This window comes from Ambystoma mexicanum, chromosome 12 (assembly GCF_040938575.1).
Source record: "Ambystoma mexicanum isolate Mex_15411 chromosome 12, UKY_AmexF1_1, whole genome shotgun sequence".
Taxonomy (NCBI): Eukaryota; Metazoa; Chordata; class Amphibia; order Caudata; family Ambystomatidae; genus Ambystoma; species Ambystoma mexicanum.
Genome location: NC_090936.1, coordinates 801,247,623 through 801,265,686, shown reverse-complemented (window position 1 = coordinate 801,265,686; position 18,064 = coordinate 801,247,623). Strand labels below are relative to the sequence as shown.

Below are 18,064 nucleotides of genomic sequence, written 5' to 3'. Positions count from 1 at the left end.
ATAAAGTAATGAACACCATAAAAATAACCTGAGAGAGGAAATATTCCAATAAATATGCCGGCAAAGTGTAAAGGGTGCTCACCTTTTAAACCCAGCAATCTGTCATGAAATATTGCCTGGTAAACAAAATTCCAATACAAAACAATTGCTTGTTATCTTGTTGGTAAGTGTCTGCACTGGGAACATGACAACCTGGGTAAAATCCTGGTAGCCAAATACTTAAACAAGCTTGCCAACCTCAAAAACCCTCATGTGTTGCATCCGGCCTCTGAAAAAACATTATGCTCTTCACCCACATGTGTCCTTTACTTGTGCCTTGAAAAGCAGCCACAATCCGGGGAGAATAACTGCACCAGTGTCCAGGATTACAGACTCTCTTGCCACATCATGGGCAAATACTCCTGACTTACCTGCCCTCTCAACATTTCTCCTCCTCACACTCATGTCTGGCTTTCAACAATACTTTGCTTTATAAAGATAACTTGAAAAGTACACATTCAATAGTGTCACTCAAATATATCAATCCTTATATAACTATGGCTAGGCGATAAGTGCACAATTGTGCCATTACCCTCCCCACCCCCCTCTTGACTGGCAGACTACAAATACCAGAATGCAATTCAGCAAAAGGCAAACAAAACTGTCTGAATGCAAAGCTTTCAAGGACGGTCAGTAGCACAGTTTAAAAAAAAAGCAGAAGCCACGTGTTTTCTTGGTGTGTTATGAGATATTTGAAATGAAGAAAATAACACGGCACCAGACTGTGGACTGTCGCCCATCCATGCAGTAACCGGAACCAACCCTGCTTAGCTTCAAAGCGAGGAAGGGGCTGGCCCCCTCGGGCCATGTTGCTCTAAGTGGTCTTGTAACTTTGCCTCACTTATTAGGCACCATGGCCTGAGGGGGCTGGCCTTTTCCTCGCTTTGAATCTAAGCAGGATCAAAGGGTCGGTCCTGGTTTCTGCATGTATGGGAGACCCGGCTCACCAGTGATTCTTCACCCAGATGTCACTGTAGCTGTAAAAAATATCATTTTTTAAAATTATGTATCAACCTTTGAACTCCCAAGGTTTTTATTTAATGCACTGTGCGATTAAATTATTATCTGCCGATCAGAAACTTTGGTTAAGCAGCTTGCTACAAGCACATTGTTTTATGGACGGCTTCTTGGTGACTGTTGTGATACATCGCAAAACCCCAACTAACCGCATTTAAGCAGCACATAAAAGGGAAAAAATTACCAGCTGCAAACATAACATATGCCCAGGTACATTTACCCCCATAGAGAAAGTCAAAAGTTAGCACCCATGAATATATGCACAGTAAGTGAACATATATCTTAAAGTGAAATATACAAATGTAGTTCAATAGACCTACTCCTTAGATGAAAGTGCTCAAGAAAAAATAGCATTGGACTAATAACAAAAAAAAAGTAATGAACACCAAAACAAATACCTGAGAAAGGAAATGTTCCAATAAATATGCTGGCAAAATATAAACGGTGCTCAACTTTTAAACACAGCAATCTGTCCTGAAACATTCCCTGGAAAACTAAATCCCAATACAAAACAAGTGTTTGTTGTCTTGTGAGTAAGTGTCTGCTCTGGGAACATGACAACCTCAGTAGAATCCTGGTAGCCAAACACTTGAGCAAGCTTGCCAACCTAAAAAGAAAAACAAGGGGTTGTGTCCGCCCTCTGAAGTTACGCTTTCCATCCATGTGTCTTTTACTTGTGCCAAGAAAAGCAGCAACAATTAGGAGAAAAGAACTGCACCAGTGTCCAGGATTGCAAACTCTTTTCCCACATCATGTGCAAATACTCATTGCTTACTTGCCTTTTCATAATTTCCCCACCTCACCCCCATATCTGGCTTTCAACAATATTCTTCTTTATAAAGATAACTTTAAAATGACACATACAACAGTGTCACTCAAATATATAAATCCTTATAGAACTATCTTAGGCAAAAAGTGTACACGTGTGGCATTATTCCCCCCACCTTAACTGGGAGACTACAAATACCAGAATGCAATTCAGCAAAAGGCAACAAAAACTGATCTCTGAATGCAAAACTTTCAAGGACTGACAGTAGCACAATTAAAAAAATAATGCGGATGGCGTGTGTTATGAGATATTTAAAACTAGGAAAACATTCGGCATTCAGAACTGTGGACTGTCTCCCATCCATGCAGTAACTGGAACGACCCTGCTTAGCTTCAAAGCGAGAAAGGATCTGGCCCCATCAGGCAATGCTGCTCTAATTGATCTTGTAAGGTGGGTTCATTTATTAGGTAACACGGCCTGAGGTGGCTGGCCCTTCCTCGCTTAGAAGGTAAGCACAGTCGGTCCCGGTTATTGCATGGATGGGAAACCCACTGTAGATGTAAACATATAGTTTTTTAATTATTATTATTGACTGGGAGACTACAAATACCAGAATGCAATTTACAAACGACAAAAAATGGTCTCTGAGTGAAAACTTTCAAGGACTGACAGTAGCATGGTTTTAAAAAAAATTATAATTTGGATGCTCATTCGGTTGCCAATTCATGCAGTAACCGGGACTGACCCAGCTTAGCTTCAAAGTGGGACTGACCTGGCTTAGCTTCAAATCAAGCATAAGTGGTCTTGTAACTTTGCAGCATTTATCGGAAAACATGGCCTGAGCAGGCTGGCCCCTTCCTCACTTTGAAGCAAAGCAGGGTCTGTCCCAGTTACTGCATGGATGGGAGACCTGGATGGCAATCGTGTCACTTGGGCATGGCCAGTAATTTTTCTCTGCAGATGTCACTATAGCTGTAAAAATATATTTAAAATAAAGAAACTGTAAACCGCGGGTACTAAAATACACATACCCTCTGCTATTCGTAGTCCTTTATAACTGCGAATATATGAAAAACTGCCCAAAAAAATGCTTTACAGGCCCTCACCAAGGGCCCATCTCAACTGTGCCAGCCCCTCACCTCCCTTGCCCGCTCCCTTTCCTCCGTAACACATGCTGTTCCTGTGATGCAGTTTGCTTTGAGAGCTCAGTTATTTGCAGCTGAATCTGAGGTTACAAAAAGCTTTGTGTTGCAAACTCAGTCTCTAGACAACCCACCAACTCCCACATTTTAATTGGTGCCCTCTAGCAACCCTCCCACTACCTCTAGCATGATGGCATTTGCATGTTTTTTTAACCTGCAAATAGCTTTTTTCCTGCATTTCATTTTCCCATATCCTTGGCTATAACCTCAAATATCACTCGCATCGAGAGAAAAATAAGATGGCAGTTTTTTCATTTCTGAATACCATGATCCTGCAATGCACCATGGGAGATATAAATATCAATTATTGAGATGGGGGCACCACATTCTCTGTCAAATATTAAAATAACTACTGCAAAGAATAACCCCAAACCATGCATGGATTGTGAGTTAACGCTTCATGCCCAAATTGTTTCTGGCTGTCGCAAATTCATCCATCGGTTTAGACTGTGCGCTTTGGAAAAAACGGACCTTGTTGGTCTATGGGAAAATGAATGGGAAGTAGGCTGCAACTTTGGAAAAAATTGTTTTTTTTGTCTGCTTATTAACTTTTCATATTTTTAACATATCTTTGTGAAACTATGCAGTCCGGGGGGCACAAGTCCCTAATCACTTTAAAAATGTTGGTCAAATCCGTTGGTCAAATCAAATGTTATTAACAATAGAATTTTGAGAGGTTCATATAGGAGTCCGACTCACCTTAACTATAGGGCGGCCCTATAATATATATGTTAAGCCATAAAGGGTTGCCACAACGCATCTTTTTCAGTCCCTCATGTATTGAGGAGATGGCCAACTGTACGCATTCGTAGCACAAACAACAACGGCTCTTTGGAAGAAAGAATTAGTGCAGTATTTACTATTATACGGATTGAACATCAGTTGGAGAAAAATGCCCTGGCTGTCCCTTGCGGAAGAACACCCTGTCCCTGACAGGAATGCCTGGCCCTAGGTGACGGATGGTGCACCACCTATCTAATAGGGATAGGAGAGGATGAACTCTCCCTCAACTCTATTGTTCAATTTCACTCCACACACTTTTTCATAATTAAAAGAAAGCATAGAGCAAACCATTCACATTGTGTATACATTTTTGATAGGACAACTGTATGCATTGACAGAGGCTCCTTGCGGTTGGGTAAAGCCTACGCTAGCCCTAGTGAGACTCACTAGAGATATCACTACCCCCTCTATTGCCACCTGTTGCGCATCCCAAGACTTCCTATACCAACGTATGATGTGGCTAACTTGAGCAATATGCTAGTTTATCTCCAGGATCGGGATCCCCTAACCACCTTTATCCTTGGGAAGTGTAGCGTATCCCAGGTCACCTGGTTGCCCATCGGCCCATACAAATAAAAAAAATAAATTCCTCACCATATTAAAGCAAGTTTCAGGTTCTATTATTATCACACTGATAAAAATGTAAAGTAATTTGGGAAGGTGGATAGCAGTTCTGGCCCTCACTGAAATTGATTGTTGTCACAGAGTTTGTGGCTAACCAGATACTCAGGTATTTTAACTTCTCTTGATCACCACCTGAATCCATCCTCAATAGGATGTGCAACTTGCTAGTGTTCGTTTGAGAGATTTTGATCAGTTCATTTTTTGTACTGATTTTCTGTCAAATAGTTTCACCATATCTCATACTGGGGTCATATTAATTCTGGGATTCATATAGTATACAAGCATATCGTCCTCAAATAAGGATTCCTTTCTGAGTGAAGATTTGCATACTCATTTCACCAAGTTCCACCCTTAATAGCATTGGCAACAGGGAAAATTCCTGTCTTCCATCCAATCGGATCAGTAGACCTTTATCTGAAATTTAGCTCTTGGCCTGGTATATAATAGTTGTATGAGGGAGAGAAAGAGTTCACCCATTTCGTTCTGCATAGTATATCCACCAACTCCTCCATTTTAAGATAGTCCTAGGAGGGGCTTCAACTTGGCTGGTATCTAGGAATGCATAATGTTTAAGAAGGCCTGGAAAATATCCTCTGGATGACTCTCTCTATTACCCTCAATGACAAGTTACTCTGTTTTGCCTTTTGGATGTCAAAGATAGCGGCCTACTAGGATGATTGTCTTCCAGTATTTAAGGGCTGAAAAATATTTTGGTATATGTTTTACTTCCTTCTCAGTTAGCGAATTGAACACCTCGATTTTTCTTTGATGGCTTTAGCCACCAAAGGTTGGTTATTGATTAGAATAAGACAACTCCAATGCCTGCAGCTCCCTCTCCAGGGTGTCCAGAGTTCTCTTTAAGGATTTAAAGACCCCCCTCGACTCAGTTGCCGAAAGACATTTTTAAAAGATGTGTTCAAGAGAGCCTCCAACTTGAATCTCCACCCACTTTTAAACCGTGCAGATGAGCACCAATCTAGTGTAACCATGATCAAAGAGTATTCGGAGAACGTGCACAGTACATCAATTCTCAATTGTGAGACTGTTCACAGAGTTTACACTAAGCTTTGGCGGCAAGACCTGGATGGCATAGGGTTGGAGTTTGCATAAAAGTGTAAAAATAAAGTGGAGAGTGAACATTGGAACAATAAACATTGACTAAAACAGCATGTTTGGCTGTCACATCACCCTTCAAAACCAGGTACCAGCCCCTCGGCGTCAGGTGTCGGCTGGATACAGTGAAAGTGGAAGCTGTGATGCACGAGGTTAGCCACATACCTTGCCTGTGAGGAGTCAGACACACCCATGTGTTGTTACATCATTAACACACGAACTAGCTTTGGACACCACGGAAAACTGTTTTTCCTGAAACATCACTATTTTTCCTCCATGCATCTTCAAATAAGGTATGATTTTCCTTAGATTAAGGACTGTGCTTAACCCCTCACATGCCATGATATAGCTGGGATCACTCTATAGTTTCTGTGCCCTAAATTCATAGCATCATCCGGCATGCACATAAATATGTTCATCTGTATTAGAAAGTATATATTGCTGCTCAACATTTACTGGTTCATTCAAATATAACATATTATGAACATTATCACAACCCCAAAACACAATCTCGCCTCCCCCCCACCCTTACTGGCCTAACCAGCAAGAGAAATCAATTACCATAAAGCTATATGAACTTAATCCACTACTTAAACCCTCGAGAGCTGCATCGATACAGGGGGTAGCAGCACAACTACAGACATTTTCCACGGAGAATGCCTTATGTACACACATTTAAAGTGGCTCTTGCAAATTCATATTATACGGGCATCATATCTTCGTATGTGGCATGTGATGGAGGTGCTGAAGCCCAGTGTAGCGACATGGGCTACATATTAATGCTGGGGTTTTCAGGCTCCGAGAGGCTGTAGAGCTTGGGTAGTTCAGGTCTAAAAAGTTGAACGCATCTGTTGGGTTAGTAAAGTACTCAGCTTTATCCTTGTGAATTATTTTCAGCCTTAATGGGAACAGCATTTGGTATTCAACTTCATTTTCTTGGAGATGTCACTTGACATCATTGAATGTTCTCCTCCTGCCTGTACTATTGGACCGTTATCCCGGGAAGATGGATATTTTTGCGTTCTCAAAGATTAGGGAGCCTTTTTCACGTGCTGCTTTGAATGCCATAAGGTATTCATATTTGGCACGTGTGCAAATGTGTACTGTATGCTTCAAATTATAATACTTTAATTAGACAAAGACAACCAGCCGCAGACAGACTAGCCATTGCAATACAAATATGGCAAAACAGGTTGAGCATTTTGAAACATTCTATAGTTTGCCTCCAGTAAAGAAACCGTGTTCGACCTTTGCGTTTAGCTGCGGCTGGTGCTGTGGCCCAGATGCATTTGGGATAATGGGTGGTGGGGTTAATGAAATGGTTATGGCCGGAGGCCACATTTTGTAGCACCACTACTATTGTTCAGCAGCATACCAAAAAGGTCACCACACTTTCCCCAGCACCCTCCTTGCCCCCTCCCACTTCTTCAAATTCGTTATCAATTGTGAAAAGAACAATCCACATCATCCACTACTGTAAACTATACAAGTGCTCCACCTACTCCTAGTCTTTCTTCTTCAGTGCATACATTTCCTTCAAGTTTTGGGGCAGTCATTATTATAAAGATTCAACATCAGATGTCTTCATAGCGGTTTTATTAAATGGCCTTGACTAGATATATTTTTTAATTATGTTATGTAGGAAAATTATGTTATTGCATTGATACAATAAAATACTGATTCAAACTTGGTGGGGTAAAACAGCACATTTTGCAAATGTTTAACAATTGGGGAATCTTTAACGAAACTTTGCATCCATGCAGTTGCAACTTAACAGAAACGCACACATTGCCCAAGAGCAAAACAAAATTCTATGCACATGTTGCCCTGGTGCAAAAACACATTGAAAGAATACATTTGTGAAAAAATCTGCAAAGTGTCTGTAATAAAGCCCCTGATGGCCAAAAAATAAAAAAAATTAAAAAAAATGCTTCACGAACACTAAATGGTTCCTCCTTTTTTCACAATACGAGTTTGTATTAATTGCAGTGCAAGTCTATTGCAGTATAGTTGAACGAAAATAGTTACTTTAATATCACCAGTAAAACAACAAAAAAAAGCCGGATTCAAAGATTATTCTTATTTCTCGCAAGTTATGCATATTTCATGTACAATATGTATTACAGGTCAAATACGTAAAAAACTGGCTAATTAGTGCCAGGCAACTGTTCTTAGACGACGTGTTTCACACAAACCCTCGCACGTTTTTAAGGCAAAGTATATCATTTATCAGAATGACTGTGTATACAGAAAGGACAACAGAGGGAGCGTATGGCTTGTTCCAAACGAAGTGATACGTTATCACTAAAATGCTCAAAATGTACTGATCTAAGTACTGGACACCCAGCAATAGAGTGTTTTTTCTGCAGCCCCAAGCAGTCTTCTCTTTCCCTGATGAGAGAAACGCTATATCAGTTTCTACTGCACAGACCTTGGAATTCTGCCACACTGCCACTAGTTGCACCATGAGAAAAAAACAACAGCTGGATGTTGTCCTTATTAATCAATGAACATAGTACTTTTGCTTGGAAGTGCTTTTTTATTGACAGTCATCTTCTTACCTCCTCAATTGCTCCAGCTGAGATTCTGTGACCTGCAACATTGATGACATCATCAACTCGAGACATGACATACAGGTAACCATTTTCGTCAATGTATCCTGCATCCATAGTGTCATAATAGCCCTGAAAATAGAAGTGAAATTATTTGACCGCTTTTTTGTCAATATTGGTAGCGGAACAACTTGATTAAATACAATAATACTATTTATATTCAAGACAATTATTTTGTATAGCTCTTGGATGTGAAATATTAATTGTTCATTTAGGTTGATGCTCGACAATTGTAAAATGTTTTCTCATCAATCTGGGTGTGAAATTGACAGGGCATGTCAAGAGCCTAAATTCACACCCAAACTACCATGAACGATTACATTGGTGGAAAGTGCATTGGTGGGCTATTTGGAAGCAACTGTTGCGGCCGTCCAATCGTAGAGCCAATTCTCTGGTGCCTGATAAACGGTGCAGGTCACTTCCTGATTTTAAGCAACATATCCTAGGCTGTTAGAGGGAGGAGCAGGGCCAATACTCGTAGCGTGAAAATAGAAGAACTTGTGTTGTAGTCACACAGAGAGCATGTATTTTGGGCATACCTTTTTGATATTTCATTCCCTATATGTGACATTTGATTTTTCTTTGTGTTTTTATGGTGAAGTTACTTAAAATCCGACTCCCAATTTGAGGAACTCATGGGGAACCCATTTCTGACTGGTTCTTTCTTCTTTAAATTCCCTCCCCCAAAAAAAAAAGCAGTTCCTTGTGAAAATGCTGGGGAAAGCACTTTGTGGTTGTTTGTTTTTAATAATCTGTTTCCCCTGACTTTCTTCCTTCCACCTCCAACAGGAAAAAGAATCTTGTGAAATACTTTTTGATTGCAGTTATTTTTAAAATGTATTTCCCATTCGCCATCCCAAAAATAGCAATAGAGGAAACTGGTCTGAAATTCTTTGTTGACACCCTTGTGAAAACATTTCCTTTAGGGTCCCTGACAAATGTTATGCAGCAAAAGGATCTTCTTTTGGAGCATGTCCTCTTCGGTGAGCAGGAGGGTAAACCGTATGTGGAAAAAGAAGAAGCAGAGATGACGTGTCAGCAGCGAGTGGATGCAAAGACATTGCCATTGATTCAGTGCAGGCATTGGAATATGAGGAAGTGGATGAAGTTAATAGGTGGTACATTGGGAATTGGTGTAACAGGTGGAGATGAAAGCAGGCCATGAGGAGGTAAGTGAGGGCCAGAGGGAGGAGGAATGTTGGGCTACGGGAGGTGGATTAGAGGCAGGAGAAGGAGAAGCAGAATGGGATGGTTCAGGAGGAAGATTCAGACAAGGTGAACCACACAGATGTAGGGCGGGAAGAAGGCGGCAATAAGAGGTAGATGCTAACTGAGCTGATGCTTGTAGATCCCAACCTGGGGAGGGAGCAAGATGGTACAAATAAAAGGGTACTGCACCAGCATTTTCTAGTACAGGCCTCAGCTCGGCAAGGAGGTACCTTTCCTATGACTCAGGGAATGGTACAGGCAGAGGCATGAGCAATGCATGTATGTTCTACAACAATGATGCCCAACAGCCAAGAATGAGTTGTATGCATTGGGCTTATTATACACTGCAATCTATGTGTAGAAAAGTATGCAAAAACAATCATGTGAGCTGCAGCCTGTGCATAGCATCTGAATAGCACACATGCAAGAAAATGTGTAGTATTTGCAGCCCATTTATAATCAGAATGTATGAACTAAGTAGCTGAAAATGCCCAATATAAATATTTCCAAATATCAGAAAGTATCTTGCGACTTTTATTAAAATAGAATACAGTCAAATCTGAGATGAAAAGCACATCTTATCACAGAAAGTTCAAAAAACAAATTTGGGTAATGCATTGTGTTGACTTCCTTTACTGGATTAAGAATACGTATTTTGAAATCTACAAATGCTGAAAATATGTCTTTGTGAAAGGAGCTTTATTGCAAAGAAATGTATACATTGCTGTGTTTTGTGATAATGTACAATCAAGGGAAAAAGAAAATGTAACTTTAAAAGCAACTGTTATATTGTGAATGAAACCAACCTGCATCAAACTGGGCCTTAACCGCCAAAAGATATCCCATCCCACAACCCCCACAAACAAGATGCAGGATTTGTGCGCTGCTTTCAAAGAAGAAAAAGTGCAAACACAGGCATTAGAAGCTCACTGTAAAACTCCTTATGACTACTTAGTTCCTGGTTCCCAGTGACATGTCTAGGTAAAAAAAAAAAAAAGAATGTCCAACCCCCCCACTAACAGCTAACATCTGCCTCTGAAATTGGGAAATGAAATGAATTCACTCTATGCAGCAGTCATTAGCAGTCCCCTCTATCTAATCTGATATTACAATCAGCCAGGCCTTCCCTGAAGCAAATTCTTCACTAGGGCCAAGACTGAAATCTGCCTTAAGTGATAGGAAGTGGAAGCCAGATCCTGGAAACCTTCAACAGGCAGGACTAAAGTCATACATGTCCCAGCCAGCTCAACTACAAATAACATTTGCAATGACAAAAGTATACACAGTATTCCTAACTCTGAGCTGAAAGGAGCTCACACCAGATGTTCTGTTACTGGGCAGAGAAATTGGAGCTGCCATGAAATATTTTGTAAATAACATAAAAATGAACCATAGAAGTTACATTGGGAATCATATTCCTATTGCTAACTTTTGACAGAACCACGTAGAGACTTAATTTTATTTAAGAAATTGTCAGCTAGAAAATCCTTATCAGTTAGATACTAAATATTGTTTTAATATTATCATAGGCAAATTGGGTGAATGTGGAAATCTTTGCACAGGCACAGTGTACGTTAGTGATCCATATATTTTAGGATTGGTACTGGCATGACTTTTATCATGAGATGGAAATGGAATGTTTGTATGTAAGCATGAGTTAGAAAAGGATACAAATCTATAATTTAGGCATACCATTTGGTACCAAGATGGTTATTGCATTGTTTGATTAGCCTAATTGAGAACAATGTTTAATGCAGAAACCTCTAAAATGGCGTATCATCAAATGGGAGGGAAACTGGGTTTGGAAGTTATGTCCATCAGACTGACGACCTCATTAATATGTTCAATAATCACAGAAGGGTTGTTTAAGTGTGCTGTAACTTTCCCATACACTGACCAATTAGATTAAAGAAATATGAAACACCTTTAAGATGCTCTATGAAAGTCCCAACCTATATATTCTGAGGTAAGAAGGAGAGAAAGGAGAAATTATAACAATAGGAATGAGATGGAATATATTGCTTTCATTTTGGACACATTTTTGGATTATTAAAAGAACACTGTAAGTGAGGCCTACCTGGTGTTAAATTCACAGGCCATCTTCAGCGGAAGAGACAGCATACATGCTGTGGAGGGAAGCTGACACCTTTTTACTGACTGATGCCCACTTGCTCCTAGTTGGGGAGAAATTAACCAGTCCCCAAGAGGATGCCCACCTGTCTGGGAGAAAGCCAAAAGAAACTCCTAAGTAAGTATAATGCCAAGGGGAAATATAATTCTAGGGAGAACATACTCTAAAGGGGAATAGAATAAACCCTGGTCCCTGTAATTTGAACGTACTGAGGGGTGGGGGTATAAACATTGACTAGACGTTTTTAGAAGTTAGGGAATAAGTGTATGGGCTTTTGGAAGTGTACATATGACAGAATAGGTCCTATGATGTCTATACAAGGAGACCCCCCACACTCCTTCTCTGTGTGAACATGTCTAGCACATACGATATATTTTTGAAGTTAAAATGATGTCTAACTGTGTACATACCGAAAAGCGTACTGTAACTGAAGTGATTTCCTGGTTATATCACCAGGCAGAGTCCTGTTATTAGTGCTGAACCACTCAGAATAAATAAAAAAGGGTTATTAACTGCTACCCCTTTTTCCGGTCTTTGAGGTGCCCATTGGAAATGAGATATGTACACTCATGCACATTAATGCAATAGGAACACCATAGAAGGGCATCATGTTAAGCATGCACTTTTCTTCATACAAGTAATTTGCATGTGGGAGCGTTAAGTACCTTGTTTCAATTACATTTTCTAGAATGCTGTTTAAGATTTTGTTATGTCCATTGATTAGGGATGTCATTTGCAATGAATAAGAAGTAGAGAGATTTAGAGAGGCAGGAATGTCCTCATATAATTTGGTTTCCTATAAAATTATAATTTCATCACAAACCCTCATTCACTGTTCAATGCATGGTGGCTGCAAACAGGATAATTCAAATGGACACAAGGTTCTGCGTGTGTTTTAAAAGATTGCTTTCATAATATGCTGTTTTGACAATTGATGTTGGAATTTCTGCAGATGCATAATTTGTGTATACATAAATGTATGTCCATGTCATAAATAAATAGGACTTGTGTGCAACTCTGCCAGATTTATATCCCAAGAGGGGAGGGGAGGGAAGCTGCAGGGAATCAATATTATTAAATTGGGTGCCCCAGGTTCATGAAAGGAGCTTTACTCAATAAGGAAATATTGTGTGTGCCTGGTTTGGGGTGGGTGGAAAAATCCCCAAATTGGATGTTGCACAATTTAAACACCCTATAAACTGCGATATATGATTAAATATTATGGTGCAAAATACGGACATTTCATATCCATGTGCCACCCAGCCCAACATTTTCAGTGTTGTGGAGCCAACATCTGAAAACCTGTTTGGAGCTGTGTCCCCCCCCCCCCAACCATGTCATGAAGAAAGTGATTAAAAGGCCCAACTAGAGCCAGTGTCACCAGCGGCAGCTGGTAGGTTTGTGTTGTTTCTGCTGGCACCACGCCAATCTGTGGTGTAAAGTTTGACTGCGCCTACCAAGACAAGACCATCTATTTTTCACCCATAGAGCAAGGAATTGGGGGTTAAAATCTCTGTATCCCTTGCCATGGACGAGCAGGTTGCAGCGATGTGTAAATCTGGGCATTTTAAGCTCTGTACTCTTCTGAAGGTCCTTCCCTTTATTCCAGCAGAGTGTCAGGCTCTGGTGGTGGCGGCGCTGGTCTTCAGTGGGCTGGATTACTGCAATTCACTCTATTTTGCACAAACTCGATACCTGTCAAATCGTCTCCAGTTACTCCAAAATGCTGCTGCCAGATCTATTCTTCACCCCCCATTTGGAGCCCACATGTACCCCTGTTATGGCAACTGCACTGGCTCCACATTAAAAATCGTATTCTCTTTAAGGCCATGTGCATTGTACATCGTGCCTTCTATGGCATGGTAGAAGAATATCTGCAGGAGAAATGTGTGCTGTATGCTCCCACGTGCGTTTTGCTCTCTCAATCCGCTCTCCTGGTGGCGGCCCCTCGGGCCAGACTCTCACGAACAGGTAGCCACTCTTTTTCTGTGGCTGCTACTAAAGCCTGGAATGACTTGCCTCATGCCCTACGCGGGATAGTTGACCATCTCACCTTCCGCCGGCTGCTGAAAACTCTTATTTCAGCTTGCAATAGAAACATGGAAATTCCATGACGTAACCAGCACCAAGATGCCTTCAAGCGTACGTGCGCTCAATAAATTCATTTAACATAACATAACAAGGATGAAGAACTATGGTGATCAGGGAGAACCACCTGCTCTGTGGTGCAGATGCTGGAGACGGTATAAGGGAGTATCCCAAATGTCAAAGTCTTTGTGTACACATGTGCCCTGCTGAATCAGTATCCTGATTGCAGTGCCTGCTCTTGAGTAGCACAGAACAGGTTCAGTAGTCCCAGGAGCCTATCTGACAGCTGTAGTGACAGCCAAGCCATTTCTGCATGAGTTCTGCTTTTAAGATGTGCACCCTTGTTCCCAAAATCACATAACTATGAGAGTTACTATCCTCGTGGCAGTTTTAAAGTTTTAATATAGGCCATACTCCAGTTTATGGTGCAGTGGCTAGTATCGATCATCATAATTATCCAAGACACATCAAATTGGTATCAAACATGTGTCAGCACTGTGAGCCCAGTTCAGCTATGGAAGGGTTGTGTGTTTTCTGATCAGACAGCCTGGCCCTGCCAAGCCAACTGACAGGGCAGGGGATTGGATACCTATGCCTCTACTTTGATCCTTTGCAAGGTATGGGGACACAACTGCAACTCTGAGTAAGAGCTGGCCTGGGAAACAGGAATCAAAAGGCACACCTATCCCAAATGGACTAGCCTCACACCAGGGTCGACATACCAAAAGGGCCTTTCAGGATATTGACAAGGAAAGAAGGCAGAGTTATTGTAGTGTGACGAATTTGAGGATGCTGTCCCTTCTCTCATAGGGGGAGACCCTACCCATGGGGTCAAAGTTGTGCGCCCGCAGTACAATAGTCCCCCTGGGCGTGGTACACCGAGGAAGAATCACAAGGGGAGAAAAAACACTTATGGGATTAGGGACAACCATGTTCAGAGACTGCAATATGCCCATGCTAGTACACCTAAATCCTTCCCCAATATCAAATCCCCCTTACCCTGTTATTGATAGAGTCATATCTGTTATTGCCAAATTAGTCAACCTCCTATGCTCGACAATGTTAAAACATCAGAGAAGCGAAAAGAGTACTGCATATGGCACTATTTCACTTGTTGGAAAAGCTAAAGTACAGGACAAGATGTTCACCTTAGAAAATGTAATGTGTATTGCATCTGATTCTATGGCATGTACTGAGAAGAGGAAGATGGTCAGGAGTCCAAGGATCACTATGGTGAAACAGAATGAGTACTCTAGCTTCTCAATTATTGAGAAGAAGAAGATCAGGAGTCCAACGATAATTCTTGAAAAACAGAGTGAACGATCTGGCTTCTTAACGAACGTGATTGGCCCAAAGCAACTCCTTTTTCCAATGCAGGAGTTTAAATATCCCAAATCTGAGATGCATAAGGACAGCGATCCTCCAAGGAGGAAACCAGCGAGCCATGTCGTGGCGAAAGGGATGAGAACCAGCAGGAGGAAAGTCAAAAGCGTTGGAGGAGAACTCAAGAGTGGTCCCAAAAGCAAGGAATGCTTGCGTTGCTACCGTGTGGAACCTGTGGGCATCCAGAGCACCGGCAAACCATCTTGGAGAGATGACACACTGCTGGGAAAAAAGCAGATGCCAGGAAATCTGCTGCCGACCGTGACGAAGCCCTGACCACAAACACAGCCTCCAGAGACGTAGCAGTCACTCAGTAAGCACAGGTGACTACCAGAAGTACCAGAAGTAAGCAGAGAGGTACACTGAATGCACAAATGGTGCTGGAGGACTGGGGGAGAAAGGGGTGAAGGCTGAAGCTGCATTAAGAGGGTCTGGGACCCTGGTAACAAAGTGCAAGGCTGAGACACTCGCCTATATGAGAAACAGAAGCCAATCAGAATATTGCGAGTCTGGGACCCCCACCAATATGTGAAACAGAAACAATGCAAAACAGAATATTGTGAGTCCGGGAACCACACCCTACAAGAGAGAGTTCACAATGAAAATGTTGTTTGGCAGGAGAGCAAACCAAGTAACTGGGCTTGGCATCAGAGGATATCAAGCCCGTTTGGAATATAGCGAGTCTAGGACCCGCACCCAAATAAGAAGTGTATGAAATGTAACTGTTTGGAAGGAGAGTGAACCAAGCAGTTATATTGAGTCTAGGGCTTGCACCCAAAATAAGTGATTAATACATTGTGCAAACATATCCTAGACTTGGCCAAAAACAAAAATAAAATGGCAAGTTGGTGAGATAAATAAGAGAAGCATAACAAGTATATTCTTGTGAACTGGCTATTGATATTTGTTTAAGCAAGTACAGGCCAGAGAGGCCCCAAAAGGAAAGTACAGGCCTAGAAGGCCCTGCAATAAGGATTCTAGGGGAAAGGACTATAACCATAACCTTGGAGTCCTATAGTGTTGAACAGTTCTTGATTTTTGCCACTTGTGATTCCTCAAGAGACTGGGAACATTTCTGTTGTTTTGATCTACACAGAGCACTTTACTTTAAGAAGAGATCATCCTTTCACAGTTGGTTTAGGTTATTAGTGTAAGGGACAGAAGTAGGCTTTTTTGCACATGGCAGTGACAGACCTTATTATTTGGACATTCTGACAATGTCCTTAGTTTTAGGGAAAAAGAGGCATTTATCCAACTCTTTTTCATATAATAAAGGTTTCTACCCAGAACCTTGCCACCATTGTGTCCTAGTCTTACTTTGCCACCCTCACATTAAACAGGGGAGATCAGACCAGTTGGAGGATTATTCCACAATATTGTTTTCTCTCTATATTTCTCTTCCTTCCTGTCCCCTTCACTTCCTTAAACACAAATTACTTTGGGTATGATGTGAGAAGACGATGTCCACTTGTCCCAAGGACAGAGATAGGACCTCTAAAGCAGGCTTTCTCTAGTCCAATCACCTGTAGATATTTGCCTTTAAAAGAAAGGGTCCCTGACTCCTCTATTGGATTCATTTTGGAACAAACCCCTAAGGAAGAATTCACTGGACCTCTTTTAGGAGAGATGGTTTTCCAATGCCTTCTCCATTGGAGATGCAGATTGCGTGTCCAAGGCATAGCCAACCTCTATCCCCAAGACAAGGCACATTGAGGGCGACCTATGCTGCTGGAGCAAGACTTCCAGATGTGTAGCCACACTGCTGCCCAGGGCCTCACCATGTTGAAAGACCAATTGTAGTGTATGCCAGCCTCCTTTGTGCTTCTCTTTGAGTCCCTGGACTGGAACTCACTTTAAACTGAGAACCGAGACATCCAGGATCCCAGTATTTTACCCGTTGAACCGCTGCAAGCCATGATTTGAACTGTTTTTCCCTGTTCAAACCAACAGGACCATTCAGAGATGACTTTGGCATTCGACCGATCTTCAAGCAGCTTTTCTTCACTCTCAAACTAGTTTGCTGCAAGCTAATCACGTCATTGCCTATTGTCAAACTTGAAGCTCATTCTTTCACCCATCACTGTCTAACTGCTTTTCAAACTGCAAACATGGTCAGTGCTCATCTTCGACAGTCGCCCATACTGTGGGGGAATCATTGAACCGTCACCTTCGAACGCCACACCGAAGCCACCTGCCTTAAACTGCGCATCCAGTTGCCAGCATCTTCACCATCAAACCGACCCTGGTGGCCCTCATGAGCCACACGTTTCGGAACAATGCTTTGAGTGGCCTTTCAAACCACTAGCATCTTCACAATCAAACCTCAGCCCCTGACACTGCATCAAACCACCTGCCTCACATTGCGCATCCAGTCAAAAGCATCTTCACTCTCTAACCGACCCTCGTGGCCCACATGAGCTGCATTTCTTTGAACTACAAAAAAGTTAATTGAAGCCTGATTTGAACCACGTGAACAGTACCCTCATGCCTGGTTCAGCACTGTTGATCCTGCAAGAAGCGCAAACATTATTATTACCTGATAACTTCCCCTTTGGTCCTTCTTCGGGCCCTGGACACTGATCAGGTCACTTTGAGAGATTTTTTGCACACAAGAAAATACCCTTTATAAAGAAAATTGCTTTTTACTTGCCTTTCAGCCCTGATTCACTATGCAGAGTGCTTTGTGCTTCTACCCTGGCATATTCTGTGTTCTTTCCTCAGGGCTAGGCTTTGTGTAGTATTTTTCATTTACTTATTTCTTTAGATAGGTGTTTAATTAAAAGTATATATGTGTATAGAACGTTGTCTGGTCATTCCCTTTATTTTGGACTGTTATGCCTTGCTGTTTGGGATGCTACTGAATCACATTCACACCCCTCTTGGAAGAATTGCTTTCCCTCATCCAAGTTATCACAAAAGGTGAATGAGGTATATCTCTTAACTTGCCTATTTTAATCTTATGATTGGGAACACTCTCGTTCTATACAGTTTGAGGGATGAATAAGCACTTTAGCTGCTACTCACCCTTCTACTCAAGTGGGGTAGAGGTAATGTTGTGACACTTGCCACATGGACCACTTTCTGAAATACTGTA

General features: G+C 41.6%; 1 protein-coding gene across 1 annotated transcript in view; it reads right to left on the bottom strand.

Annotated features, from left to right (window-relative positions):
* The window catches only part of ACSS3 (acyl-CoA synthetase short chain family member 3), a 1,135,158-nt gene that overhangs the window by 44,104 nt on the left and 1,072,990 nt on the right, over window positions 1–18,064 (bottom strand). Inside the window, exon 13 of the mRNA XM_069629310.1 lies at window positions 8,109–8,231. Within this exon, the coding sequence (XP_069485411.1) occupies window positions 8,109–8,231 (123 nt within the window). The remainder of the gene's footprint in view (window positions 1–8,108; window positions 8,232–18,064) is intronic.